This window comes from Tribolium castaneum, chromosome 4, assembly GCF_031307605.1.
Source record: "Tribolium castaneum strain GA2 chromosome 4, icTriCast1.1, whole genome shotgun sequence".
NCBI classification, from domain to species: Eukaryota; Metazoa; Arthropoda; class Insecta; order Coleoptera; family Tenebrionidae; genus Tribolium; species Tribolium castaneum.
In genome coordinates, this window is record NC_087397.1 from 6,135,501 (window position 1) to 6,159,937 (window position 24,437).

General features: G+C 38.6%; 7 protein-coding genes across 10 annotated transcripts; 3 read left to right on the forward strand and 4 right to left on the reverse strand.

The window, feature by feature from the left end:
• Positions 1-87: 87 nt before the first annotated feature.
• Positions 88-3,307, forward strand: CAH3 (Carbonic anhydrase 3). 2 transcript variants are annotated; one of them, XM_015985077.2, is made up of 6 exons: positions 88-233; positions 2,254-2,424; positions 2,472-2,613; positions 2,664-2,863; positions 2,915-3,051; positions 3,094-3,307. In XM_015985077.2, exons 1-6 carry the CDS (start codon positions 215-217, stop codon positions 3,229-3,231), a joined length of 807 nt encoding a protein of 268 aa, XP_015840563.1. In that variant the 5' UTR covers positions 88-214; the 3' UTR covers positions 3,232-3,307. The 2 variants fall into 2 exon arrangements, with proteins under 2 accessions (XP_015840563.1, XP_970034.2); XM_964941.4 differs by lacking the exon at positions 88-233 and adding an exon at positions 541-1,118.
• A 1,782-nt stretch (positions 3,308-5,089) lies between these two features.
• LOC658485 (carbonic anhydrase 1) lies at positions 5,090-6,233 on the reverse strand. Of its 2 annotated transcripts, none has more exons than XM_964869.4 (3): positions 5,997-6,233; positions 5,526-5,953; positions 5,090-5,478 (listed from the first exon to the last, which is right to left on the reverse strand). In XM_964869.4, the coding sequence occupies exons 1-3, from the start codon at positions 6,130-6,132 to the stop codon at positions 5,152-5,154; spliced, it is 891 nt and encodes a 296-aa protein (XP_969962.1). In that variant the 5' UTR covers positions 6,133-6,233; the 3' UTR covers positions 5,090-5,151. The 2 variants fall into 2 exon arrangements, with proteins under 2 accessions (XP_969962.1, XP_064212472.1); XM_064356402.1 differs by having other exon boundaries at positions 5,374-5,478; positions 5,533-5,953; positions 5,997-6,232.
• Positions 6,234-7,344: 1,111 nt separating this feature from the next.
• Dolk (Dolichol kinase) lies at positions 7,345-9,549 on the reverse strand. Its single transcript, XM_008202807.3, has 8 exons — positions 9,132-9,549; positions 8,840-9,087; positions 8,511-8,731; positions 8,274-8,459; positions 8,016-8,225; positions 7,694-7,970; positions 7,570-7,647; positions 7,345-7,517 (listed from the first exon to the last, which is right to left on the reverse strand). Exons 1-8 carry the CDS (start codon positions 9,191-9,193, stop codon positions 7,375-7,377), a joined length of 1,425 nt encoding a protein of 474 aa, XP_008201029.1. The 5' UTR covers positions 9,194-9,549; the 3' UTR covers positions 7,345-7,374.
• A 63-nt stretch (positions 9,550-9,612) lies between these two features.
• On the forward strand, positions 9,613-12,166 carry LOC658337 (uncharacterized protein). Its single transcript, XM_015985154.2, has 8 exons — positions 9,613-9,813; positions 9,865-9,907; positions 9,955-10,244; positions 10,294-10,418; positions 10,465-10,696; positions 10,748-11,111; positions 11,156-11,496; positions 11,544-12,166. Exons 1-8 carry the CDS (start codon positions 9,757-9,759, stop codon positions 12,009-12,011), a joined length of 1,920 nt encoding a protein of 639 aa, XP_015840640.1. The 5' UTR covers positions 9,613-9,756; the 3' UTR covers positions 12,012-12,166.
• LOC658266 (uncharacterized protein) lies at positions 12,158-15,717 on the reverse strand. Its single transcript, XM_964667.5, has 3 exons — positions 12,679-15,717; positions 12,437-12,633; positions 12,158-12,387 (listed from the first exon to the last, which is right to left on the reverse strand). Exons 1-3 carry the CDS (start codon positions 15,212-15,214, stop codon positions 12,265-12,267), a joined length of 2,856 nt encoding a protein of 951 aa, XP_969760.1. The 5' UTR covers positions 15,215-15,717; the 3' UTR covers positions 12,158-12,264.
• A 75-nt stretch (positions 15,718-15,792) lies between these two features.
• On the forward strand, positions 15,793-18,048 carry Mocs1 (Molybdenum cofactor synthesis 1). Its single transcript, XM_008202782.3, is given in 8 exon segments — positions 15,793-16,062; positions 16,112-16,205; positions 16,253-16,420; positions 16,466-16,714; positions 16,756-16,958; positions 17,007-17,270; positions 17,272-17,306; positions 17,429-18,048. Coding segments are annotated over 8 exon segments (1,659 nt in total). The 5' UTR covers positions 15,793-15,975; the 3' UTR covers positions 17,988-18,048.
• On the reverse strand, positions 17,992-23,185 carry defl (deflated). 2 transcript variants are annotated; one of them, XM_964515.4, is made up of 14 exons: positions 22,991-23,185; positions 22,833-22,935; positions 22,657-22,786; positions 22,324-22,608; positions 22,031-22,277; positions 21,802-21,982; positions 21,596-21,752; positions 20,271-20,476; positions 19,738-20,219; positions 19,390-19,688; positions 19,131-19,332; positions 18,794-19,084; positions 18,179-18,420; positions 17,992-18,100 (listed from the first exon to the last, which is right to left on the reverse strand). In XM_964515.4, exons 2-14 carry the CDS (start codon positions 22,921-22,923, stop codon positions 18,046-18,048), a joined length of 2,868 nt encoding a protein of 955 aa, XP_969608.1. In that variant the 5' UTR covers positions 22,924-22,935; positions 22,991-23,185; the 3' UTR covers positions 17,992-18,045. The 2 variants fall into 2 exon arrangements, with proteins under 2 accessions (XP_969608.1, XP_064212548.1); XM_064356478.1 differs by having other exon boundaries at positions 20,271-20,488.
• Between the last annotated feature and the right edge of the window lie 1,252 nt (positions 23,186-24,437).

Genomic DNA, 24,437 nt, shown 5'->3' on the forward strand with positions numbered 1-24,437 from the left:
TCTCCTGACCTGTCAACTCATTTGCATTTTTCAATTATTTATCACTTATCTAGTCCAATATCAATACTCCTTTCCATGAATTCGATTTTTGTACGTTTTATCCTCTCCACCCATACAGAGTGTTGTCTTTTTGGGACACATTTACCACCATCATAAATCTTTAGCACAAATTTGTTTGGTCTCAATACGAACGACGGCCAGAAAGTTTGGAAAAATGCAAGCGAAAGGTTCAGGTGAGTCGGTGAATATTTCATTACGCTGTTTTATTGATTCATGCATTGTTTCAATTGTCGTAAAAATTTGATTTTTTGAATAAATTTATTACAAGGTGAACGCATTTTTCGTTTCTGCTTGAGTAAATCTCAATTAGCAATCATCACGTTTTTGCGATAATTTAATTCGGTTTATGCTTTAGGTCATCTTCGCTTCAGATGACTTTGTGAGTCCGGTCCGACCTTGGCTAATTCATTTTTACTTGCAATCACGTGTTTTCTAATTAGATAAATTGTATCACACGGAAAGTAAATTGATGACTAACAGTGGGCACAATTGGTGTCACCTAAATTTATTTAATTTTGACCCAATTCCGGCAAAACTTCCACAATTTACTTAATAGCATTTTTGTGAAATTGTTTGTTTTTGTTGAATAAGCGGGATTAATTCAGCATTTATTTATCCATTGTTTCATGGTGTCTAGCGTGAAACCCATAAATAAATTCAAGGCAAATGGGTAATTAATGAATAAATCATTTAAGGAAATCCACTTTTTTGCACTTTACTCGGGATAAATATTTATCTGGAAATCTCATCTCATTGCATGACAATTGACGCAACTGTGTAGACATTTTTTCACTATTTATCAACAAAATCTTTATTTGCGTAGACATATATCATTTTCCAAAATTTATGTATCTCTTTCGTGCGCAACCGCTACTGAGTGATGCCAATGACACTTATAAACCACAACTCGGTTATGGTCAAGTTTAGTTTACCCGTGCTTAACCATTTGATGCACGCGAATAAAATTACCTAAGCTAAAATGACCGGACCTGTGATTGCTGGCTTTACGAAAAGTGAGTGCTTGTGCGAGCCAGAAGAAATCAATTTCGCCCAAAATGGTAATTTTTTGTTCAAATTACTGCTAATTAGTTTCGTTAAGCGGTCACAAATATCAAAAATTTTTAATAAATTTTAATAAATTAAAAATTTTGCAACAAGAATTGTATTCGCGATTTGGCGCGTAAATGAGTAATTGAGTACCTTTTTTTGATAAATTTACGGTGTCTATCAAATGGGTTTGTGATGTATTACCTGCGATTATCTTATCAGTGACAAGGGGGATTACTCAGATTAAAATTTGAGCAATTTCTCGTGAAATTGTTTTATAGATGTGCCTTTATCACGCTCCATTTTTTAAATGTTTTTATTTTTAACGCCTTTCTTTGTAATGATAAAAAATTTACGTAAAACCATAAAATTATGGATTAGTATTTTAGTACCATAAATAAATAATTGACCACGATAACGCCGAAAATATAAATATTAGGTCAGTAAAATCCGATAAATATTGGTCTTTAAATAGAATTCATTCAAAGACAAACAACGGAAAGTAAAAATTTTCCTCGTGGTGCGAGAAATTCCACACTTTTCGAATTTATTCGAAGATATGATCGGCTGGCAAGTTACGTATTCTTAGTTAATTCTGATAAATAAAATAAGAAAAAATTACCAGAAATATTGCGTACCTAAAATTTAATAGAAATTTAAAATTTGCGCTCCGTCCTATAATAACGCTGCAGATACGGTCAGAGAAATGTAAGAAAGAACGAAAGATAAAGTCCTTTTTTTATTATTTTTTATTTTATTTCTTACATTAGGTACGCATTTGATTTTTTATACTTAGCTAACAGAAAAATAAAGGAATATACTCATACAGTGAAACCTCCCTTAACGGACTCCTCCGAATAACGGACAGCTCTTCACAAGGGACATTTTTGTAAGAACGTAACAAAACCTATATTAAAATTTCCACCTCCCATTAGTGGACACCTCTCTACAACGGACAATTAAAGATTCCCCATTGATGATCATTTATTTAAAAAAATTAAAAATGACTCAAAATTTTGATTTATAGAATTTTTATTTACCGAGGCCGAGACCGAAACTATTTAGTTATTAAAATATAATAAAATAAATAATAAAAATAGAAACGCATTCAAAATTCTCCAAAAACTTATTTTTTCCGAACTCCAGTCGACGAAGACGCTCACATAACAGTTCCCGAATGGCGCCTCCACAAGGTCCAGTCCCCCATCGAGCTGAAGCACGACGAGACCAACGAATACGACCACTTCGAGCCCTTAGAGTTCCACGGGCACTGGGACCACGGGGGCGACGCCACTTTGAACAACAACGGCTTCACAGGTGTGGTCTTTGGTGAAAAAATCCCGGTTCAAGTTTAAAAATTTCAGCAACTCTCCGGTTCCAAAACCGCGAAATGCCGGTCCTGGTCGGGGGCCCCTTGCACGAGGACCAGTACATATTCGAACAATTGCATTTCCATTGGAGCGACGATGATCACAGCGGATGTGAACATATTTTCGAAGGACAAGCGTAGGTGTTTCCGGTTTTGGCCGGTTATTGCGGCAATTGTAGTTTTTTAGGTTCTCAATGGAAGCGCATGCCGTTCACTACAATAAAAAGTACGGGGATTTTAAAAACGCGGCCGACAGGCATGACGGGCTCGCCGTTGTGGCGTTTTTTCTTAAAGCCACAGATGACGACGAACATCCGTGTTTCAACAAAATGACAGAAGCGGTGAAAAAGATCGATAAAATCAACTCGACGACCAGTCTTCCCAGCGGTACTATTTTACCAAACGGAGAAATTATCCCGAATTAACAATTTTTTCCAGACTGTTTGACTTGGATCAGAGAGGCGGCCCAATGCAAGGGCTATTATACATATCAGGGGTCTCTGACAACAGAGCCATACACCGAGAGCGTCACTTGGATTATTTATCCGACGCCCATTCACGTCTCACGCGAACAAGTAAGACGAAACCGTGAAAAAACCTCGCTAATCCTTTCCCAGGTTTCAGAGTTCAGGAAAATGAAATCGACTCCTTGTGAAAGACACAACATTGTTAAAAATGTACGACCGATTCAGACGCCCCCAGCGCATAAAAAACTCGACATCATTTACGCAAGATCGCACAAAATGAGCGAATAATTTCAGTATTATTTTATTACATAACTTTTTAACATTATGTAACCAGTTTATTACAAATAAATTCATAGTTTCCAGATTTGGTTTATTTTATTTGGCGACCACAACAATGAACCATAAAACTTTTACTTGTCGTTTTTTTTTTATTAATTATTAATAATCATGCTGGATTCTAAATCTAAATCAGAGAATTTTTATTATCGGACTCGAGTGCTTCTAGACAATGTTTTGATCAAGTCCGCTATCTATTCCGTGACTAAGATTGAACAAATTAATTAAAACGAATTCGCAAGCATATTCCTGTGTCACAATTATTGAGCTTGTAATGGGAACAAAGCAAACAGGTGCTTATTCAAAATTTAAAAAAATAAAATTTTTCATACAAATCGGAAGGTCTTAAGAGTTCAAAACTACGGATATCTAAACAAAACAAAAAAAAACAGGCAGATAGAGCATTAAATTCTCAATAGTAAAACGTAAACATAATACAAACATTTTATCGTAAACTATATTTACAAAAAAATTAAAACTTGTACTCTGCTCCATATTTTTCAAAATGCTACATATAAACAAAATGTAAACATAAAAAAATAAATAATGAAAGGACAGAAAACATATACAATAAAATAGAACTAATCACAAAAGTAAAAAATAATAAAAAAACAAACAAAAATTAAACTATACTGACGAAACTACTGTTAAATAACCAGACAAACATGAAACGGGAAAGTGAATAAAGCACGGACAAGTGAAAGATGTAAAGCGAAAAAAAAACAAAATTACGCAAAAAAAGAAACAGAAAGACCGAGTAGGCAAAAAGAGAGAAAGAAAAGTGAAGAACATAAAAAATAAATCTTTAGAGAAAAGAAAAATAATCAAAAAACAAAATATTTTAAATAAGAACAGTAGATAAAATACAAAAGAAAAATACTAAAAAAATACAATCAAGAACAAAAAACTACAAACAAATTTGCGAGACCATATCCCTATCCTCAACCATTTAAGCCCCAAAATTGTTCAAAGACGCTCAAACGACGGATTTGCTTCATTTTGCCGGTGGTCAAGTATTTATATCTAAACCGTTGAAGATAAAAATATGGTGTTGTGGACTTTTTTGTAGAAAATTTTATTCTCTACAACTTTGTTCCTTCCACTTTTTTTGTATCTTCCACCATATTCGCACTGTTCGCAAAAATATAATGTGGAACGTAAATTGATAATTCTAAACAATAATTTACGCACCGTCGTACATTTTTCAAAACGCTGGGAACACGGTTGAAGATACAAAAAAACTGTGAGGAACTAAGTTGTAGAGAATTAAATTTCCTATAAAAAAATCTGCGACACCATACTTCTATTTTCTACAGTTTAGGTATAAATTAACTTTCCGTTAGTTAAAATGAAACGAATCCGTCGTTTCAGCGACTTTGAACGTTTTGGGGCCTAAACTGTTGACGATAGAAATATGGTCTCGGGGACTTTTTTATGGGAAATTCAATTTTCTACAAATTTCTTCCTAACAGTCTTCTTGTATCTTGAACCGTATTCGCAACGTCTCGAAAAATACGGGACACAGCGCAAAAAAAAAATCTTTTTTTTATTGGTAGTTTTTCTCAGTCTGTTTCCAAGTAATTAGTGAATTGGTTGGATTTAAATTAATTTATAACGATTTGGCACCGAGACGGTATCTCTCGAAGCGCTTCAATTTTTTTAATCTGCTTTTTAGAAATAAATTTTGGTTTAAAACCGACTTGTATTAGGATTTAGGATCATGGAAGGACCAAAAGGTATTCATAATTAATTCACAAAACGAAAATTCTGCTCGGAATCTGTTAAGGTTTAAAGTATTTAAAAAAATCAAAACACCACCATGCATAATTTATTGAAACAACCACGAGACAATTTTGACCAAACCCCTACATTTTATTCATAGAAAATCACGTCTCTGTTGTTGGCATTTTGAACGGGTCGCGTATTATTCAAGATATAACCATTGAAGCCCATCAGCCGCCTAAACTGTCTTATCTGGTGCGAGGAAATGGCCAAAGGCTCCGGCTGAATAATCCAGCGAACGCCCTCAGTACACGGAGGATAGGTCAGGGAGCCAATATAAGAAAAATATCGTCGCGTAAAAACCGGAGCTAACAAACTGACCGGAACCGGCCTGATGTAATAACTGCAACAGGGGTTTTGTATGTGTCGCAACCCCTGTATTATTGTCTCAAGATAGGGATTGTCGACATCAGTCACCTGAAAATTCCCAAATAAAATCGCAATTTTCAAAAAAGTGGACGCACTTCAAACATGTAACTAATGATGATCACAGCGCAAGTTTTGATCGACTTGGCCATATCCGTGCACTTGCACGAGCATTTGTTGTAAGTGACTTGGAGCTCCATGGCGTAGCGCCGCATGTCGATCATGTGCTCGGAGCCCTCCTCGTCGTTGGGCCCCCACCGGAAGCGGATACTAAACAGCTTGTATTCGTCGCACAAGGGGCCCCCACAAACGGTGGGTTTGCGCCCGTTGGACCAAGTGCTGTAAATCACAACGGTGTAGCCGTCGTTGAGCAGCTTCATCTCCTGGGGGGTGATGTGGTACTCGCTGGTGAAGTCCAAAGGGGCGATGGTTTCGGTGGGGACAACGACGGCGCAGACTGAGAGGATGTTGATGGGGGATTGGTTCTCGCCACGGATTTGGAAGCGGTATTTCCAAGTGTTGGGGCCTGGGGGAAGTCAGTGGGGGGCGGCTTGGGCTGGGGGACTTACCGTCGGAATCGCTGTAGCCGTAGGTGCAGAGCATTTTTTCGTTGGTGTTGCAGCGGCAAAACCAACCCACGAAAAAGTACAATATGACCAAGAGGACGAGGATTATGCAAATTTCGATCAAATAATTTTCCAACATGATTATTTAATTACTGACATTTTTCTTAATTTCTAACGTAAATGACACGGACTGAGTGACACCTTTCAGAAATTATCAAATAGAACACTAGATCAGATTTTAAGCTGCTCTAGGACTTTAGTTGAGTTATGATTTTTTTTAAGTATTTTTCTAAAAAAAAACACCTCAATTTTCAGACGCTAATTGCGGCAAAAGGCTAGAAGACGGCTTATTTCATTGTTAAAAGCACATTAAAATCTTTCAGAAAGGATAGGTTTCAAGCGGTTTCACTTTCAAAATTTACTATTTTTATTTTTTTTATTTTTCAATTTTGGCAAAACTGTTCGACAAAATGTCAAAAATGTAACTATTTTTATGTAAACCCACGTAAAATCATCCGGAGAATTGAGTGGCGTCAAGAAAGTCGCTGAATTCCCATTACTTTTTGAGATATGATTTTTTTTCATTTTATCTATTCTACAATTTTTTCGAAAACTATTAGTCGGAAAATAATGTTCTTTTTTGAAAAAAAAAATAGATAATTTAAAGAGCTTTCCAACGATAATAAACTTCATAGGGTTATCTCTAATAGTTCCGGAGTTATTGCTCGATAAATGTTCCGGGTACCGCGAAAATTGACAAAATTCTCGCAAACATTAGAAAAGTCGATTCTATTGACTTACTGTAATTCTAACAACTCGAGAGAGTTGTAAAAGCATAGAAAAGTCCATGAAACTTTGCTAGAGTGAGATTTTTTTCATTTTAGTGAAGGTAACTGCCTCGGATCACTCAACGGCAAAACTATTCGAAAAAGTGGAACTATTTTGATTCTAAGTTATGGAAAATGATCCGGGGAATCGAATCGCAAAATTCCCAATAGTTTTTTAGTTATGATTTATTTATATAAATTTTTCCTATTTTTGCATTTATTTCCAATTTTCTCGAAAACTATTAACCGGAGAACAATGATTTTTTTTGAAAAAGATAGATAATTAAAAGAGCTTTCGAACGATAATAAACTTTAGAGTTATCTCTAATAGTTCCGGAGTTATTGCTCGATAAATGTTCCGAGTACCGAAAATCGAGAGCATAATTAAAGAAATATATCCAATACATCAGTTGAACCAGTTGCCTTTTTTGCATTTTTGAGGTAAAAAGAGGGTTCTAAAGACATGGAAAAGTGTATAAAACAAAGAGCGAGGTTTTTTTTGAGGCTTTTATTTTGGGCAAAAAAAATATAAAAATTTCTTTATTGACACATAACTAAACCACAATAAAAAATAAATACATCACAAATGGCAGCACTAAATTATCAACTTGATCAGTTTTTGCCTCAACAATCGAGGTAACAATTACTGCGGAAACAGTCTTCACGTATTGTACAGAAGTCACCAATTTTACGTAATCTGAAAATTGGGATTAAGTTAATAGTTACACAAAAAACCTCTTAAATCAAACCTAAGTAGACAAAAGCAAATATGACAAAAAGTTGGCTCAAAATACACGCAAGTGTCCCTTCTATAGTTTTCCTAGAACCTAAACCAAAAATTAATCACTCTCTCTCTCTGATTGGTTTTATCACCTGGCCAATGAAATTTGCCAAACTTTGAACCAACGACACTCGCAGCCGTATCACCGATCCCAATGGTCAACAAACCACTCAACAAAGGCAACAAATTAAAAACCGCCGAATTTGTAACATCACAAGGCGATGGGTGGATCCACAAAGGCAGTGAACAACCTGCCAAGAGATACATCGGTGTGAAAGCTATAATTCCGGTGTCTTTTTCGTCACAAAACACAACAAGGCCGTTTTGCAAAACCTCGGCCAAGGGTGGCATGTTCAACACCCTCAAAACCTAAAGAATAAGTAAATAACCACTGACTTATTTTGCCGAATTTACCTCCAGCATGAAAAAAATTCCAAGGATCACCCCTGTGGCTAAATAGAGGAAGGAACAGTTGTATAAAAGACCAGGGATAAAAACGGCGACTGTTAATAAATGGAAGATTTTTCGTACGGCAGTTGAAGCCTTTTGGGCCTTTTTTATTCGGAGATTTACGGCCGCTATAGCAATAATGCTGAAAAAAGCCCAATAAACGACAACCATGTTCTGAAATAAATATTATAATTTTTTGCCGAAATAACACGAGCGTTTTACCGCAAAAAGGTCGTCCCAAATTAAATTTAAAATCCATAACAACGGATTTATTCGCATTAAAAATTGTAGCGGCAATAAAACGATCAAAACGAAACTTGCCGCTGTTAGAGAGTAAAATTTAAAACTACTTGTTATTCTCAATTTGTACGCCAGGAAAATGATTGTCGATATTGCCAACAAACCCAGCTATAAGTACACAAAAATTAGACCAAAAAACGGATAAGAATAAATAAATACCTGAATTGTGAGAGTCGACATTTGAACAACATTACTGGCCGGTTTTCTCACCCATTGCCAAACATTAACCGAAGTGAAATACAACAAAAGCGTGTAACTTTGAGTACAAATCGCAGCTTCGCCCAATGTGAAGCATTTCGGCAGTTTTTGTAAAAAATAAATGTAGAGTTTATGGTAAAAAAACGTCGCAACAAAGGCACTAAAAACCGAAAACGGCCATCCTGAAAAAATCTCGCAATTATTTCCAACAATAGGCCATGATTACGTTCCTGGGAACTAATTATTACAACGAAACTACCGCGAATTTATTAAACTAATTAAAACCCTACCTCTGTGAAGACATATCCTAAATAAAACGGCCACAATGAGGCAACTTGTCACAAGCCAAATGTTCAAAAGTTTCAGTCTTGTTTGTGATATTTGGTGCATAAATGTGAACGACGTTAAAATCAACCCTAATGAAAAAATCGACGATAATTTGTAAGTGGAAGTCGAGATAATTGGATGCTGGGCCACTGAAATAATTAGGGCCGAGGGCAATAAGAGCATGAGCCAAAACCCAGGCCCGGCATTTGGCCTACAAATACGAATTATTTTTTCAAGTTTTGAACCACTCATTACCTGGTCTCGATTTTGTACTGGCGTAAGAAAAGGACAACGGTGTTATAATACAGGAGTTTCATTTTTCCAAAACAAGACTACGGAACGATTTATTCACTACTTAAACTTTGACCAGGAGTCTTGTTCAATGTTCATTCGAAAAATAATGCGATTTGTGACATAAACACACTCCAAAATCATTTCGGAATTGGTAATTACGACCAGAACTCTTATATTTTGTCGTAATTTGAAGGAATCAATGCAAATAAGGTGCTAATTTAATTATTTTGTATTAGTATAACCTCAACTTTGGCATTAAACGTCAGTTTTGACACCTGACGTGTCAAACAAGCGGGCAAAAAATTAATTAACTTTGATTTTTTGTTGTGAGATTAGTTCAGTTCGTACGTTTTACTCGACAAAAAATTATTTAAAAGGCTAAAACTGGAATTAAAACATTTAAAACACTTTAAAATTAATAAAAAAAATTAATCGTGTCCTTTCGTAAGTTTTCGCCTGGGGTCGCTTAGGTGGTAAACATAACCACAAAAAGTCCTATTTCTTCTTGAAGCCCCAATTTTATTTTCCGCGATTAGGGCAAATGGGCTAATCATTGTGCCAATAATGTGATGGAAAATCCGCCAAAATGACTGAACTCAGAGAATCTCGCTTCAAGAGCTACATCGACGAGGAGGAGTTTGCGGTAAGTCACCCACGTTTGCCCAATTCCTTTTCAACTTTAAGAATGTTGTAGTCAATCAACCTCACCGACGAACAGAAAACCAAATTCCTCGATGGTAAGTCGCCAATTGGCGTTTTCGCCCCTAATTCGTGTCGTTTGAAGGTGAAACTGTGGTCTGTGAGGCACAAAAAGTGCTGCTTTACGCCCCCCTCAGTGATAGAAAGAAGGCAACTTTAGGAGTATTAACAGTCACTACGTTTAAATTATCATTCGCTAGTGCTGAAGACAGAGACGGTGATAACTGTTACCAACAGAACTTTTTGCTGGGCCCCAATGACGCCTGCTTGTCTTCCATCGACACGATTTACCAAATCGGCGATAAGTCGCGCAAAAAGCTAACGCCCGGGCAAAACGTGTCCGGGAAGATTAAAGAACTGTTAATTATTTGTAAAGTATGGAGATTATCGTAATAATAGCCCCACATTCAGGTCAATTTTTTAGAACATGCGAGCGCTGGAATTCAGTTTCAAACTTGCGGATAAAGATAGCGGCAAGAACGTGACGAATGCGTTGTTACATCACGCTTATCCCAAAAGACACAGCTTGTTGTTTGCTTATGACTACAAGTATGTTACTCTGGGGGGCTGGGATTCAGTTAATTGAGTGTTTTAGGGAGCCTTCAGTTACCTCATTGACTAAAGAAGTCTGCTTGTTCCGCAAGCGCGAAAACTGGAAAAAAGAGCTCGAACGGACGAAATGCAAGCAATGGAAGGCGACTGTTGTTAATGAAAATTTCCAGATTTCTCCCATGATGATGTCCACTCTAATTGTACCTCACTCGCTTACAGATGATACGCTAACGAAGGCAGTTGAACATTTCAGGAATCGCTGTTGTCCAGTTTGGGTAAAAAAATTGTTTTAAGATAAGATAAAAAATTATTATGCACTCAATTAGGTGTGGGGCACAGCTCGAGGGGCCGCTCTAGTCAGAATGGCGGATTTGTTACCCACAATCCAGGACCGCACTCAGGAAAACACCCTCCTGGAGCACATCCGTAAAAGCCACCCTGAGAAAAAGCAACCCCACATTATCGACCTGACAAAGGAGTGTCCCTCACCGAAAGAAATCCAAACGAGCTTCCTCAAATTACGCGACCTTTGTGTACCTGAAAACACCCGAATTTTCAAAAGCCAGGACTTCAAGTTCTACGGTTTGCTTGACTCCACGAAATGGATAAGTTACGTCTCCACTTGTCTCTCGAAAGCCGTCGAAGCCGTGAGACAAATAAACAACAATACCACTGTAGTATTACAAGAAGGTTTGTTTGAAACCTTGTGTTACACCAATCAATGAGAGTTTTAGGAAACGGCCAAGACCTCAATTGTGTCATCTCAAGCCTGGCACAACTGATGCTTGACCCCTACTTCCGTACGAAATTCGGATTCCAGTCCCTGATTCAGAAAGATTGGGTCGCCATGGGACACCCGTTTGGCCACCGTCTGGGCCACATTTTAAGCAAAGAAGTCGAACAGTCGCCCATTTTTCTCCTATTCCTGGACTGTGTCTGGCAAATCACCCAGCAATACCCAACGGCGTTCCAATTCAGCGAGACTTACCTGACCACAGTGTGGGACTCAGCCCACACTTCGATTTTCGACACGTTTTTGTTCAATTGCGAACACGACCGAATCATCGCCGAGTGTGTAAGTTAACTGGAAATTTAATTTTTCTTGTGTTTACTTTTTTTCAGGGGACTTCGGGGCACAACCCCCTAATCCTGCGCAGTGTGTGGGACTGGAGCGAGCAGTTTTCGGAAAAAGACATCGCGCTTTTTTGCAATCCTTTATTCGACGACAGTTTTCGCGAGAGGCTCGAGCCGAGGACCAGCGTGGCTCACTTGGACGTCTGGATGCAGTGCTACTTCCGGTGGTTACCCGACTTGGAGATTCGCAATGGGGGGAAGCCCCAAGTCGACCTCTGCAACCGGTTCATCGTTTCGGAGATCTTCGAGTTGAAGGAGCGGATTGACAGTGGTGAGGTGAATGGCAAGTCGAGTCGGAATAAAGAGGATATTTCCGAATTGTTGCGCAAAGTGAACAGTTTTTTTCCGTTCAGTCGAAACAACGGACAAGTGGTGGGCACACTGCCCATTAATAATGTCTTACTTACGGGGGACCTGCTCGATTCCCAGTCCATACTTAACTTAAACAATGATTGAGTGCCTGTTTTTTTACAATACTTCCAGCATATTTTTTTTATTAACGGTGATAATTTGTGAGAATAATTTTAAGTTAAGGAACTTGGTAACACCATAGCTTTAACGTTTTTGTTCGTACGTAATTCCAGTTGGAACAAACCAAATAATTTGTTTTATGTAGTATTTTTTATTTATTTCCAACTAATTCCATAATTAACGAGTGTTATTTTTGTTTAATTTATGTGAAATAAAATGGAATATCACAGAAAGGCCCTCAACTGCGCAAAACGTCCAACTCCTCGGGCGTCACATGAATGCGCAGCTGTTTCTCGATCAACAAGTCCTGGATCTGAGCCAACTCAGCCGGGATGTAAATCGCAGCATCGATATACAACGCCTAAAACCACGAAAATTTCACAAAATAGCTCCTCTAAACCACAACTTACTTTCAACCACGGACATTCTTCGACGGCGCAAAAATACACATTCCTACACAAATTCGGGTCAAAATACGCGTGAACAAATTGCAAGTACAGCCTCCAAACTAGCCCGCACCGCCTGGTGCACATCTCCGGCCTGGTGATGTGGCGGAAAAGGGCCAACATCCGGTTTTTATGACTGTCGCTCACCTCGTATTTACGACCTAACAAAACAATTTTATTTCTCTCAAAACAAACAAAAAACCCACCTGAAAAAGTCTCAATGTACTTTTCCTGCGTCTCAACCATTTGTTGGTTCGCGATCAGCACGAGGAACAAAATCGGGAAAGCGCGCCCCGTTTTCATCAACAAACTTTTCAATTTCCACCACTGCGACCCCGCACAACACGTGACGCTTTGTTCCTTGGCCAAAACGGCCAACAGGAAGAGATTATTAGGGTAAAGTTCAACAGCACGAGTTAAAACATCGTCCAGTATTTTAAAAACGCCAAAGCCGGGGTTCGCCACACAGTGTTTGAAGAGGACAGCGACGTAAAACTCGAACAAAACCTCCTTTTGCCACAACATCCCTTCGTGTTTCTCGTCCAAGTCGGCTAAGATATTTTCAAGGAATGTGCCACACTGGAGTGCCCCTTTAGTTAGGTACAAAAACCAACCGTTACAAATGATCCAATCGGTGAAAAAATTCGGTAAAAATTGATTCGCGACTGGGAGTTTTTCCAGCTCGGTTTGGAGCAACTGCAAGGTCGTGTGTTTAAATTTGAGGGTTGTTTGGTTGAGGAGGTCGTCATTGATTGACTCAATGTTCGTTTTTTCGAGGGCGTAACAAATTAGGTGCTGTAAAGCGTCCGAATCCTTGCCCTGACTTAAACAAACTTCGACCAAAGTCCGATGCAAGTGACACCGAGACGCCTTTTCGGCCAAAATTGGCTTATGGAAGGACAAAGCAGTCTGGATTATGTTTAAGCAAGTTTGGGGATTCCCCAATTCAAACTCAATTAACGCATACTCGCAGTAGAAAATCGTGTTACTACGATTTTCCTCTTGTTTGAGTAAATTTTTGACGTTAGATTTGATTTTTTTGGCTAGTCCTTGTGGCATTTTAAACCGCCCTTGCTTTTCCAGAATAATTAGCAATCTCTGGAAGCGCAACCACCAGACTGTCATTGCAATTTTGTCGTCCCCACTCAAACACTCGGTACAACTTTTCATCGTCGTTAGGACAAAACTCAAATACTCCTCTTGTCCGGGCAAGACTTTCAAATATTGGGGCCCCACCGATAACCGACTATCAATGACCAGGTTCTTGTTAGTCAAATCAATCGGGTACAGGGGCAAAAAAATCCCAATCAGCGACTCTATCGAATCTAGAGCCCACGGCACGTAATCCAACCCCAACTCCTGCATCGTACTATGCCGACAAAACAAGATCGGGATTTTCAAAAGTGATAAGATTGTTGCGATTAGTCGAAACATATTTTCGGGCATTGTGATTGGGTGAATCAACTCGGCTACATCATCAGGGAAGACCAATCGTTGTGGATCCTCACACTCACCGTCTTCCATCCAAGGCAGCCAATGGCACGCCTCCCTCAGTTTTTCCGTGCGAAGCCACAACTCATGGAGGGGGAGTTGCGAGTTGAAGACAACTTCCTCCAATTCGACCAATTGTTTCTCGTCAAAGCCTGACCCGATATTGAACTTGTTCTTGTCGGTTGGGGATAGATTTAGTTCGAGGTATAGGCGCAAGAGGGTCCAGAGTTGTTCAAACAAGCCGGCTTGCTTCAAAAATAGACCGCATTGGTAGAGCATTTTTAAAATGTTTTCCTCGAGTTGTGCCTTCTCCATTGATGAGTTGCGCCGCAGTTTGTGCAAAATCGAGAGACACTTTGTGTACAAGTCGAGGACTGAAGGGGTGTTGCAGTGAGACATGGAGCACTGGATTGACTCAATGTAGCCTTGCCATAGAATAATGTTCCCCTGGTCTTTATCAACTAGGTTTTTCAACTGGACTTGTAACTCATCAGAGGGGTAAATACTGACGGCCACATTGAGTCTCTCCCTTAATAATTCCTCGCAATTTTGATTGTGGGTCAAGGCCTTGTCCAAAATCGCCAGTTTTCGTTCAGCTAACACTCTCAAACCTTTGGCAATGCTTCCTTTCCGGTAGGTTTTTTCAAACTGGTACACCATATCCTGGAAATTGACGTACTCCAGCCACAACTTAATATCATGGGGGCTCTCGGCCAACTTTTTGTTAAACGAAGCCGTGGTTTGCGACAAATCCTCTTCCTGCTTAAACCCCGCGAAATTCTCATCTTTTTTGCTTCCCTCAAGCGAGTCACGATTTTTTTCAGTTATGACTTCCTCTTCCCCTTCCTTTTTATCTTCAAGGAGAAATGACCAGTGGTAATACCGTTTGATTTTTTTACGTTTACGGGCCGTCCGAGCCCCCGTTACGTAATACCGGACCGAGTAACGCGGGGCCGAGGGCCGGGCGATTGTTTTCACAGTTAAAAATTCTTTAGTCCGAACTGTATCAAGAATAAAACCCTCTTCCTCTAATTTATTGTCATCAACAACCGGTTTGTCTTTATGTTTATGCTTCTTTTTGCGTTTTTTTGGCTCGGGACTGTCATCAGCTTGTGGCGGTTCCTCTTCAGGGGGCTGCTCCGGCGCTCCGGTCACGTCGATACTGAAGCTGGGGTTTTGGAGCCACTGGGGGGTGTGCGGGGGCTGCTCTGGGGGGGCACTTTCACCAGCGTAAGCCGGGAAGAGCGACATAACGCACTATTTCAAACGTTTGTGAACGTAAATAAACAATCTAACCTCAAATGTCACTTGACACTTAACATTTGACATAAATTTGGGTGCCAAATTTAAAATTAAAAGTTTTATTTTTTTAATCGTGGCTGTTAATTAACATTTTTGAAAAAAAAACAGTCAGGTGTATTGTTTAAGACGTAAATAATGTCTCAAATACGGGAAAAAATGTAAAATTCTGAAGCGACAAAAAATTGAAATTTTTTGGTTTCTCGCAAGAATGATCAGTTTTTCGGTAAATTAATTTAGAGAGGCATCCCCGTGTTTATTTTGCCAAAAAAAAACAAGATTTTTCGTCCTACATTGTACACTAATCAGCTGATTAAAGGTCGCAAAGGTCGTTCCAATCACAAAGTATTTTCTTATTTTAATTATTAGGAAACAAATTGTTTATTAATTTGATTGGGTTCGTCGAATATTTAGATAAGTTCTCGTGATGATGACACAGCCGAATTCAGTAAGTGTTTCGTCGAAATGATTTATATATTAATTAAGTGCGTCATTTTTTGTCTATAAAATTAAGTGAAACCTGTTAAACTGTGTCACTTGTATTTGTATGGAAGGAGTATAAAATGTGTTAACAAATACATATATGCAAGGTCATTCCAGTCTAATTGTGTTTACTTTCGTTACTACCAGTCACTCGAATGCTATCGGAGTTTATCTCAAAAACTTAAGAGAAGTGATAATCGTGAGCAGTGCACTGTTTACAAAAAATTAAAATGTTTCGCTTACGCACAGTAAACCTAGTGAAAAAAAAGTGCCGTCAATTGTCCATCGAGGCGGTTCAGAATAAGGGAAAAATCAAGGTTTTTTTTCGTTTTTAATCGCCCAAAAATTATTTAATTTTACCTACAGGTCAACGATCAGGTAGAAAGTCCGCTCACAGACTTATTTGGGAGAAACCACACATACTTGCGAATATCACTCAGTGAGAGATGTAATTTACGATGTAAGTTCCAAATTTCTAAAATAGAAAATAAACAAAAAAAAATGTAGGTCAATATTGTATGCCTGAAGAAGGGGTCAAACTATCCCCGAGCGAAAAAATCCTAACATCTGACGAAATCATTCAAATATCACGCCTTTTTGTTAACGAAGGAGTGACTAAAATCAGACTAACGGGGGGTGAGCCCACTGTACGGAGAGATTTGCTCGCAATCATAGGTAAAAAGCCGCGAAAAAAGGCACTTCACTCACACAACCTTGCAGAAAATTTGAAAAAAATCGAAGGGCTTGAAACAGTAGCGATGACCACAAACGGTTTAACTCTGACACGTCAGTTGGTTGCCCTACAAAGGGCAGGCTTAGACATAGTTAATATAAGTTTAGACACCCTAAAGCGGGACAAATACGAGTTTATTACGAGACGAAAAGGGTGGGAAAGGGCCATGATGGGGATTGACTTGGCCCTACAGTTGGGGTACGACCCTGTTAAAATTAATTGTGTCGTCATGAAAGGTACTAGACACCCTCTATTGGCTGCTTTAACCAAGTTTTAGGGTTCAATGACGACGAAATAATCGATTTTGTCGGTTTTACCAAAGATAGAAACGTCGATATAAGATTTATCGAGTACATGCCGTTCACGGGAAATAAATGGGATTTGAGTAAATTAGTGTCATATCGAGATATGTTATCTGTGATAAAAAAACAATACCCCGATTTGTACCCTCTTGAAAACAAACCAAACGATACGTCTAAAGTATACAATAAGCAAAAATAAAAACAATTTTGACCGTTGATTATTTAGGCCTGGAAGGTACCAAAATTTCGAGGACAAGTAGGTTTTATAACATCGATGAGTGAGCACTTTTGTGGCTCTTGCAACCGCTTAAGAATCACAGCTGACGGGAATCTTAAAGTTTGCCTCTTTGGAAACACTGAAATTTCATTACGAGATGCACTACGAAGTGGTTGCAGTGAAGACGATCTAATCGCTTTAGTAAACGCGGCTGTGAAAAGGAAAAAAAAGCAGCATGCAGGTACAAAAATTGCATGCTTGAACCGCTTGCATTAAATATAATTACAGGCATGCTGAACCTTTCTCAGATGGAAAACCGGCCGATGATACTAATCGGTGGCTAAAAATAAATTTAGTTGATATATCTCTAAGGTACTGTAGGACCGAATAATTTTTGACTTTCCAAAAATATAACAAAAAATTTTTGTTCCAGCTCCCATTTTGGCCCGCGCCTACTCAACCAAGCTCAGTCACGTCACCTCCGAAGGCAAGGCCACTATGGTGGACGTCACCCCGAAGCCAGATACTGTGAGGACAGCCAAAGCTCGGGGCATTGTCCGGGTCAATTACAAAACGTGCGATTTAATTCGGGACGTCACTGCGAAAAAAGGCGACGTTTTGACCGTTGCACAACTTGCTGGCATTATGGGGGCGAAAAAAACGTCCCAACTCATTCCCTTGTGCCACAATATTGCGATTAGCAACGTCCAAGTCAACGTCAAGCTCAATTACGAGCAGAAACACATCGACATTGAGGCGAGTGTGCGGTCCGTTGGCAAGACTGGTGTCGAGATGGAAGCTTTGACCGCTGTCAGTGTGGCGGCACTGACTGTTTACGATATGTGCAAGTCGGTCAGTCACGACATTGTGATTGGTGAAATATCTCTCGTGAGCAAGAGTGGGGGCAAGAGTGACTTCGGCGAGCCAATCGTATTGAAGACGCTCGAGGAGTCTGTCAAGGATACGGAAATACGGGTGGGAGCAATCTGATCTATCGTTTGTTACTGTTTATTGTTACAAAATTGCGCCAAAATAAATAATTACTTACTTAGGGTTTTTTCTGATGAGGTCTTAGAAAAAGGTTATCCTCAGGCATCAAAATTCTAAAAAAAAGAAAAAACCGAAAAAATTCACAATAGAACAAAACGACGTCCACTTAATCTAAGTCTCGCCAAACTTACACATTGGCATTTGACGCCATGCCCGGCACCGAAATCGGTGTTAATTTTGCCTCTTCGGGCACTTTCACGGTCAAGGTTGACCTAGGACCGGTCTTCCAAGTGTTATTTTCTTCGTCAACGACTGACGCCTCGACGGCCAGCAAGTACTGGCCGCCTTTGGGGAACGCCAGCAGAAACTGCGCCGTGAAAAAGTCCTTGTGAGGTGTCACGGACTGCGTCAGCACCGCCACTTGCTCCAAATTCTACAAAATTTAAGTTTATTTCAATCCAACTAATTCCTAATTACTTGGAAAAAAAAGAAATGTTGAGCTTAGTGCTCTTAACAGACTGAGAAAAATTGACGACTAAAATTTTCATAAGAAACAAATTATTTAAAATTTGCGCCCGTCCCGTGTTTTTTTAATGGAAATATATAATTTTCTACAAATTTCTTCCTAACATTTTTTTTGTATCTTTAACCATTCGCAGCGTTTTGAAAAATATGGGGTAGAGAGTAATATTTTTTTCGAATTCACGGTAATGGAACTGCGCCCTCTACTGACATTGACAGAACTATCAAGGATGGGGATTTTATTTGTATGTCGTATCCTGATCTCTAGATATCCGTAGACCCACCTTATCCAAATCCTTGCTTTTGGAATTGTTCTGTATCTGCGAGGTCACAGTGACTATGACCTCCTCGATTTTGCGGAAAAGCCCCGGTTTCATGCCGTGTTGAATCACCCCTTCGACTTTCACAGCCAACTGGGAATTGGCTTGGACACTTATGAATTCACCCATGACGCGAGGTTGGGGTGAAATGGCCAACTTGACGCTGGTACATTGCAAAACTTGGAAGAAATACCGTGGAATAGGCAACGAAGCATTTGACAACACTTCGCAGATTTTCTTCAACAACTCAATGTGCTACAATTTTAAATAAAACACACAAAAACGAAGCGAATTTAAGTACCCGGTGCGTTATTGTAGTCATTGAAGAGCCATCATCAAGAGCGTGCGCAACTGTTAAAGCATTGCAACAAGCTTTTGTCAACTGTTGCGATTCGAGACGTGTTTCACGCGATCCGAATTCAATCGGATCGTCACGGATTTTTGATCCGTTGACACAAATACTTTCCACGCTTTGCTCCACAAGCACACACATTTGTTGCAAACTGCAAAAACACACGTTAAAAATAACTAAATGTACAGAAAAAAACAAACGAACACACATTTGCATATTTTCTAAGGTGGCAGGGTCAGCGTCGAACGCAGTTTGGTACAGCTTCCAGTAGAGGTCGCCACAATTTTTAAACTCTTTCACACACTTTCTCAACTGATTCGTGATATATCCGTGTCTTTGATACTCATCTCGCGTGTTTTGGACGATAGTAGCGGCAATCGCAGGCGGCGGGACTATACACAGGGTGTTGCAAGTATAAATGAGTTGGATCAAAGACTGGAGAAACTCTGTACGGATTCGCATATACTCCGCTTGGAATTGTAAATTATGTGAGGGGGTACTAGCCGCCTGAAACAGTGCGTAACAATCACAAACCAAAAGTCGGTAAAACAGGAACCTTCAAAGCCGCGATGGCTTTATTGTAATGTATGATCGCCCGTTCCAAGCGATTTACCAAACTATCGTCCGAAGTGAGTAAAAACGACTCGGCTTCCGACATTTCCTTCAAACAAACCAACCAGAAATGGAAATGTTCAGAACTGACTTGTTCCGTCAGTTGGTTGAAAATCGTATTTGCGATTTTGTGGTGGCCGTATCTGACCGCAGCCCGCGCTATGCAATAATTCGCCCACAGATTGTTATTTTCAATAACGCAAAAAATCGCACTTTCGGTTTCTTCGTTCCAGGTGTAGTCAGACATGCTTTGGAAAACCAGCGTACAAAGCATGATTTTGATGCGCGTTTGTTGCTCCGTTGGTTGGTCGATTTCGGATAAAGCGCGCAATAAGTTGAGAATACTGGCGAGAAGCGAGAGTAAAGTGTCGGGTTTGAGGCCCCCAATAGCCCCCAAAGTCTCACAGATGACGATGGTACAGTCGTCTGTAAAAAATCGATTTGATTTGTTCTTGAACCATAATTGAAATAACATACTGTGTATGTTGTCGAGGCGAGTGCCGAGCAGTTCCACAAACGTCTCGCAATATTCTCTCCGCGCTTCGCACAGTCGAACAGCACATTTCAGTGCCAGCTTGAGCTGTTTTGGGTGTTTGTCGTTCGAAAAAGTCAAAAGCAAAATTAAAGTTTCGAGGGCCGAAATCACTTCGTCCGCTCTTTCAGTCTCCAGTTTCTCCTTGTAGCTAAAAATACGACTGTTTTTTGTTCTTCCTGGGTAACGGAGGACTAAACTATTAGGGGGCGACAGGTGTAAAAGTCAGTTTTAAAATTTTGCACAATAAAACGACAATTTAATTTGAAGCAAGAATCAAATAATTAAAAAAAAATACAGAAAAATTGCCTTTATTTTAAATGTGTATTAGAATAGTGTAATTACAAATACTTATTAAGATTTCGTTAAAATGGTTTCTCTGGAATTTTTGCTCAACAAATAAGTTTTAACAAAAAAAAAGTGACGTAGGCGTAACAAAAATCAGTGAATCAGACAAACTTCTTTGTTTTCCACCTCGTAATAATTAGTTATCTCAAATAGTATATTTTGTACTGGTAACGTGTTATCCATATTCTTACACAATTCGTTGGCTAGTGTGTGTTGATTGTGGTTAGTGTATGCTACTGGATAGGATTTCAAGGGAGAAAAAAAGGAAACAATCCGGATTTAGGGGTCAGTCTTTAGTTTTTTCTTTTTAGAAAGATTACATTATTATCTAAAAATTTAATGGCACATTTCCAATCTCTAATAAGAGTTGAAAATACCTTTATTTGAGGTATTTTGAAGAGTTGTCTGTACCATGTGATCATTTGAATTTATTAGTTTTATAATTTGTATGAAAACGCTAATTAACATAATTAAAATCAAGCTGAAAAGTCAAAGTGAGTCAAATAAAACACTAAAAGGTGTCTCTGGTTAAATAAAAATTGACCTGTCTCGGGATGTTTTAATTTTTTGTTTATTTTCTGATACTCAGGGCAGCTCGTTTTTTAAAAATCACACTGTATATGGTATTATTAACACCTTGTACTTATTTTATTTTTTATTTATAGATTTATCATCTCCTTAGCTTCAAAAAACTTCTATAATTCTATAATTATTAATAAATAAATTACGGCGAATTCGATACTGAAATAAATATGGAACAAATTTCAAATTAAAAAAATCTCTTGTTTGGGCAAATTTTATTTGTTTCACAGCTTGCTAAAAAATTAAGTCTTAACATTCCCGCATCAAATAATTTAAGACAACGATTTTAAACATCATTTCGCCCCTTAGTTTTGCCCTCCGTACCTATGAGAAAACTCACCAGTAGCATAAAAGTTGTGTCAAAATTTGTATAGCTTGCACTGCGACTGTAGGCTGTGACGAATAACAATGTTTCATACACAATTCTCTCAATTTTGAATTGCTGTCGCGATAATCATGACACATTCGGGGCGATTCAGTCAAGACTTGAATCACACCTAATCATCAATTAATCAGTTTGCAAAACAAGACCTCAAATCGTCTTACCAAGAGCCAGGGTTAATAACCGGGCTTGATGCGTGTGTAAAGTAAAATCTATGATATTGTTGGTGGCCCCCGGGGGCCACAAATGAGCCCCCGGTTTGGCGAACTGGTACAAAAATTGCAAACATCTCGACTTGACTTCACTCCCCAAGTCTTTGCGTAAATATTGCAACAGTAAATTGACCTAAAAGACAGTTTTGGAGAATATTGGAAGACAAATTAATGAAATTACTTGACTCGGGACGTCAACTAGAGTCGCCGTTGCCAACTGGGTAAGTGTGTTTAGAGTGACCAAAACGAAGTCTTTGGCTGGATAACTTGGCAGTAAATCGATACAGAGTGTCCTCACCATCGCAGCCGTGTTGGTATCATGGTGCATGTATTGTAAAATTGGGATTAATTGTAATTTCATGCTGGCAGGCGTTGACTGGCCTTGGATCATGTCAGAGACTTTGTTGCACATGCTTACGGCGAATGTTCTACAAATTATTGTTAAAATAATGAATTCTGAGCAACTTTTACTACTTTGATTGGGCGGCAAACTGAATAGCGGCGTAAATTGCAGCTTGGACTTCCACATTATCGTGAGAATCTAGACTGCTTCTAATACTGTGGTGCACTTGCTGTCGCTCCGGAATGATGGCAGCCACGGCCCCAAACGTCCTCAGCGTCACAGCACGAGCAATAGGGTCATTACTATGAATCACACTGTAAATCCTTCTAACGAACTCATCAACACTCGAAATCTTATCTAGATGTTTTTCGCTTTGTTGGCACACACGCAACACGCACAGTCTTAGGAAATTGTTACTAAAAACAGTGCCATTAAATAGAGTTATTTACAGTAGAGAGTTGTACCCCATGCGAAAAACTTCCGCTAATTTCAGTAATGACGCATTGATGAGGATGGGGAAAGGATATTTTTCGAATAACTTTGGAAAACGAACAATTGCTTCGCATTGCTCGCCCACTTTACCGGACCGGAGCCCTAAAAAGACACTTTTAAAGAAGGCACTCAATACCGCGCTTTGAACCTTTGTCAAGCTCGGTTAAAGCCGAATTGGCGTCTTGCTCGGGCTCTCCGAGACCGTTTTCATTGAAGGCACTCACGCGGACGCTCAGCATTTTGGAAAATCGCTGGAATGTTGTTAGTAGGCAAAACAAATATAACCTGGAATTTTTTTAATCTTACGGGTGAAATATTTCACGCCAGTTGGGTCATCAACTCGTGAGAAAATTACAAAGTGGGGGCCACATCGGCATTCATGTCACAAAATCAATAAACGCGTTCAACATCCAAACTTTTATTTTTTGGTGTTTTTAGCATAGTTTTTAGGTTAGTTTAACCTATGTTGGGAACATAGAATAAGAGAGAAAAAAATGGTGCTGGCACCAAGAACATTACAGTCGACCAGACAATCGCTGCGTGCATGGAGCTAGCACCATGTCCCCACTATTCTCGTTTTCTACAGCCAAGTTCACACCAGGCAAATTATCAAAATAATTGTAAATCATTATAAAAACATCAATAAGCTGTTACGCTGACTTGCATCTCACATTTGTAGAACATCTCCTGTATTTAATTTCTGCATTTTTTATTCTCATATTCAAGCAACGCAAACTGTTTTTTTTCACCCCCTTTATATCCTGCAATTTTCTTTATTTTTGCAGGGGATTAAGCCCTTCGATAGGGCCTTCGACTGTAAAAAAATCATGTTCGGATAAAGTCCCCTTGAGATCTTAATGAATTTTTAAAAATTCTTTAAAATTTTCATATTTCGCAAACTTTATCTTTAAAAATTCATTACAGTATTCAGAATGGCCCCCGAAAAGCGAATGAGTTATTACAGAAAAGGAGGAAAATAGTAAAAATAATGAATAAGAATTTTGCAAAATGCTCTTATAGAAAAGTTGTTGTACTTTATGTTTTATTACGTGGTAAATTTAGCACACGTCAACACGCCCTTTATAAACGATTAAACACCCTTTTTAATCAAAATGTTTAACACGAAAAGTTCAATTTTGTCCTATATACATTTCAATAAATCACACTGAAGTTTAAGTCGTTGACTCAAAGGTAGATTTATCTGCCCATAATATATTCAATCAAAATTAAAAACGCTCTAAAAGAGCAGAAACGAACACGAAATCCATAAAAATGAAAGATTTAACATTTCCAAATGATAACATAACCCTACTTTTAAAACCGAATTTTCTGGAGACCTAAAATTAACACAATTTGTGGCAATACCACTAATTTTCACACCAAAATTTCATTCACCGGCTCGTTTGTACTAATGAAAAGAGGAAAATAGTGAAAATAATGAATAAAAGTTTTGCAAAATGCTTTTATAGAAAAGTTGTTGTACTTTATGTTTTATTATGTGGTAAACTTAACACACCTTAACATGCCCTTTATAAACGATTAAATACCCTTTTTAATCAAAATGTTTAACACGAAAAGTTTATTTGTGCCCTATATACATTTCAATAAATCACACTGAAGTTTATATCATTGACTCAAAGGTAGATTTATCTGCCTTTCAATTCAATTTAATAATAATTAATAACGTTCTAAAAGAGCAGAAACAGACACAAAATCCATAATAGTGAAAGATTTCATATTTCCAAATGATAAC

Bases quoted from the DNA above. Each gene is read 5' to 3' on its own strand.
- CAH3 (XM_964941.4), top strand. From the start codon at position 1,040: ATGACCGGACCTGTGATTGCTGGCTTTACGAAAAGTGAGTGCTTGTGC. The intron at 2,864-2,914 runs GTACTATTTTAC...AATTTTTTCCAG, and splicing joins GACGACCAGTCTTCCCAGCG to ACTGTTTGACTTGGATCAGA. The intron at 3,052-3,093 runs GTAAGACGAAAC...ATCCTTTCCCAG, and splicing joins TTCACGTCTCACGCGAACAA to GTTTCAGAGTTCAGGAAAAT.
- LOC658485 (XM_964869.4), bottom strand. From the start codon at position 6,132: ATGTTGGAAAATTATTTGATCGAAATTTGCATAATCCTCGTCCTCTTG. The intron at 5,954-5,996 runs GTAAGTCCCCCA...GACTTCCCCCAG, and splicing joins CGGCTACAGCGATTCCGACG to GCCCCAACACTTGGAAATAC. The intron at 5,479-5,525 runs GTGCGTCCACTT...GGGAATTTTCAG, and splicing joins TCATTAGTTACATGTTTGAA to GTGACTGATGTCGACAATCC.
- Dolk (XM_008202807.3), bottom strand. From the start codon at position 9,193: ATGAAACTCCTGTATTATAACACCGTTGTCCTTTTCTTACGCCAGTAC. The intron at 8,226-8,273 runs GTAAAACGCTCG...TATTTATTTCAG, and splicing joins TTTGGGACGACCTTTTTGCG to AACATGGTTGTCGTTTATTG. The intron at 7,518-7,569 runs GTTTGATTTAAG...CCCAATTTTCAG, and splicing joins ATTTGCTTTTGTCTACTTAG to ATTACGTAAAATTGGTGACT.
- LOC658337 (XM_015985154.2), top strand. From the start codon at position 9,757: ATGACTGAACTCAGAGAATCTCGCTTCAAGAGCTACATCGACGAGGAG. The intron at 9,908-9,954 runs GTAAGTCGCCAA...TGTCGTTTGAAG, and splicing joins GAAAACCAAATTCCTCGATG to GTGAAACTGTGGTCTGTGAG. The intron at 11,497-11,543 runs GTAAGTTAACTG...ACTTTTTTTCAG, and splicing joins ACCGAATCATCGCCGAGTGT to GGGACTTCGGGGCACAACCC.
- LOC658266 (XM_964667.5), bottom strand. From the start codon at position 15,214: ATGTCGCTCTTCCCGGCTTACGCTGGTGAAAGTGCCCCCCCAGAGCAG. The intron at 12,634-12,678 runs GTGGGTTTTTTG...TTGTTTTGTTAG, and splicing joins GTACATTGAGACTTTTTCAG to GTCGTAAATACGAGGTGAGC. The intron at 12,388-12,436 runs GTAAGTTGTGGT...TCGTGGTTTTAG, and splicing joins AAGAATGTCCGTGGTTGAAA to GCGTTGTATATCGATGCTGC.
- defl (XM_064356478.1), bottom strand. From the start codon at position 22,923: ATGCTGAGCGTCCGCGTGAGTGCCTTCAATGAAAACGGTCTCGGAGAG. The intron at 19,085-19,130 runs GTACTTAAATTC...TTAAAATTGTAG, and splicing joins TGACTACAATAACGCACCGG to CACATTGAGTTGTTGAAGAA. The intron at 18,101-18,178 runs GTAAGTTTGGCG...TCTTTTTTTTAG, and splicing joins ATGGCGTCAAATGCCAATGT to AATTTTGATGCCTGAGGATA.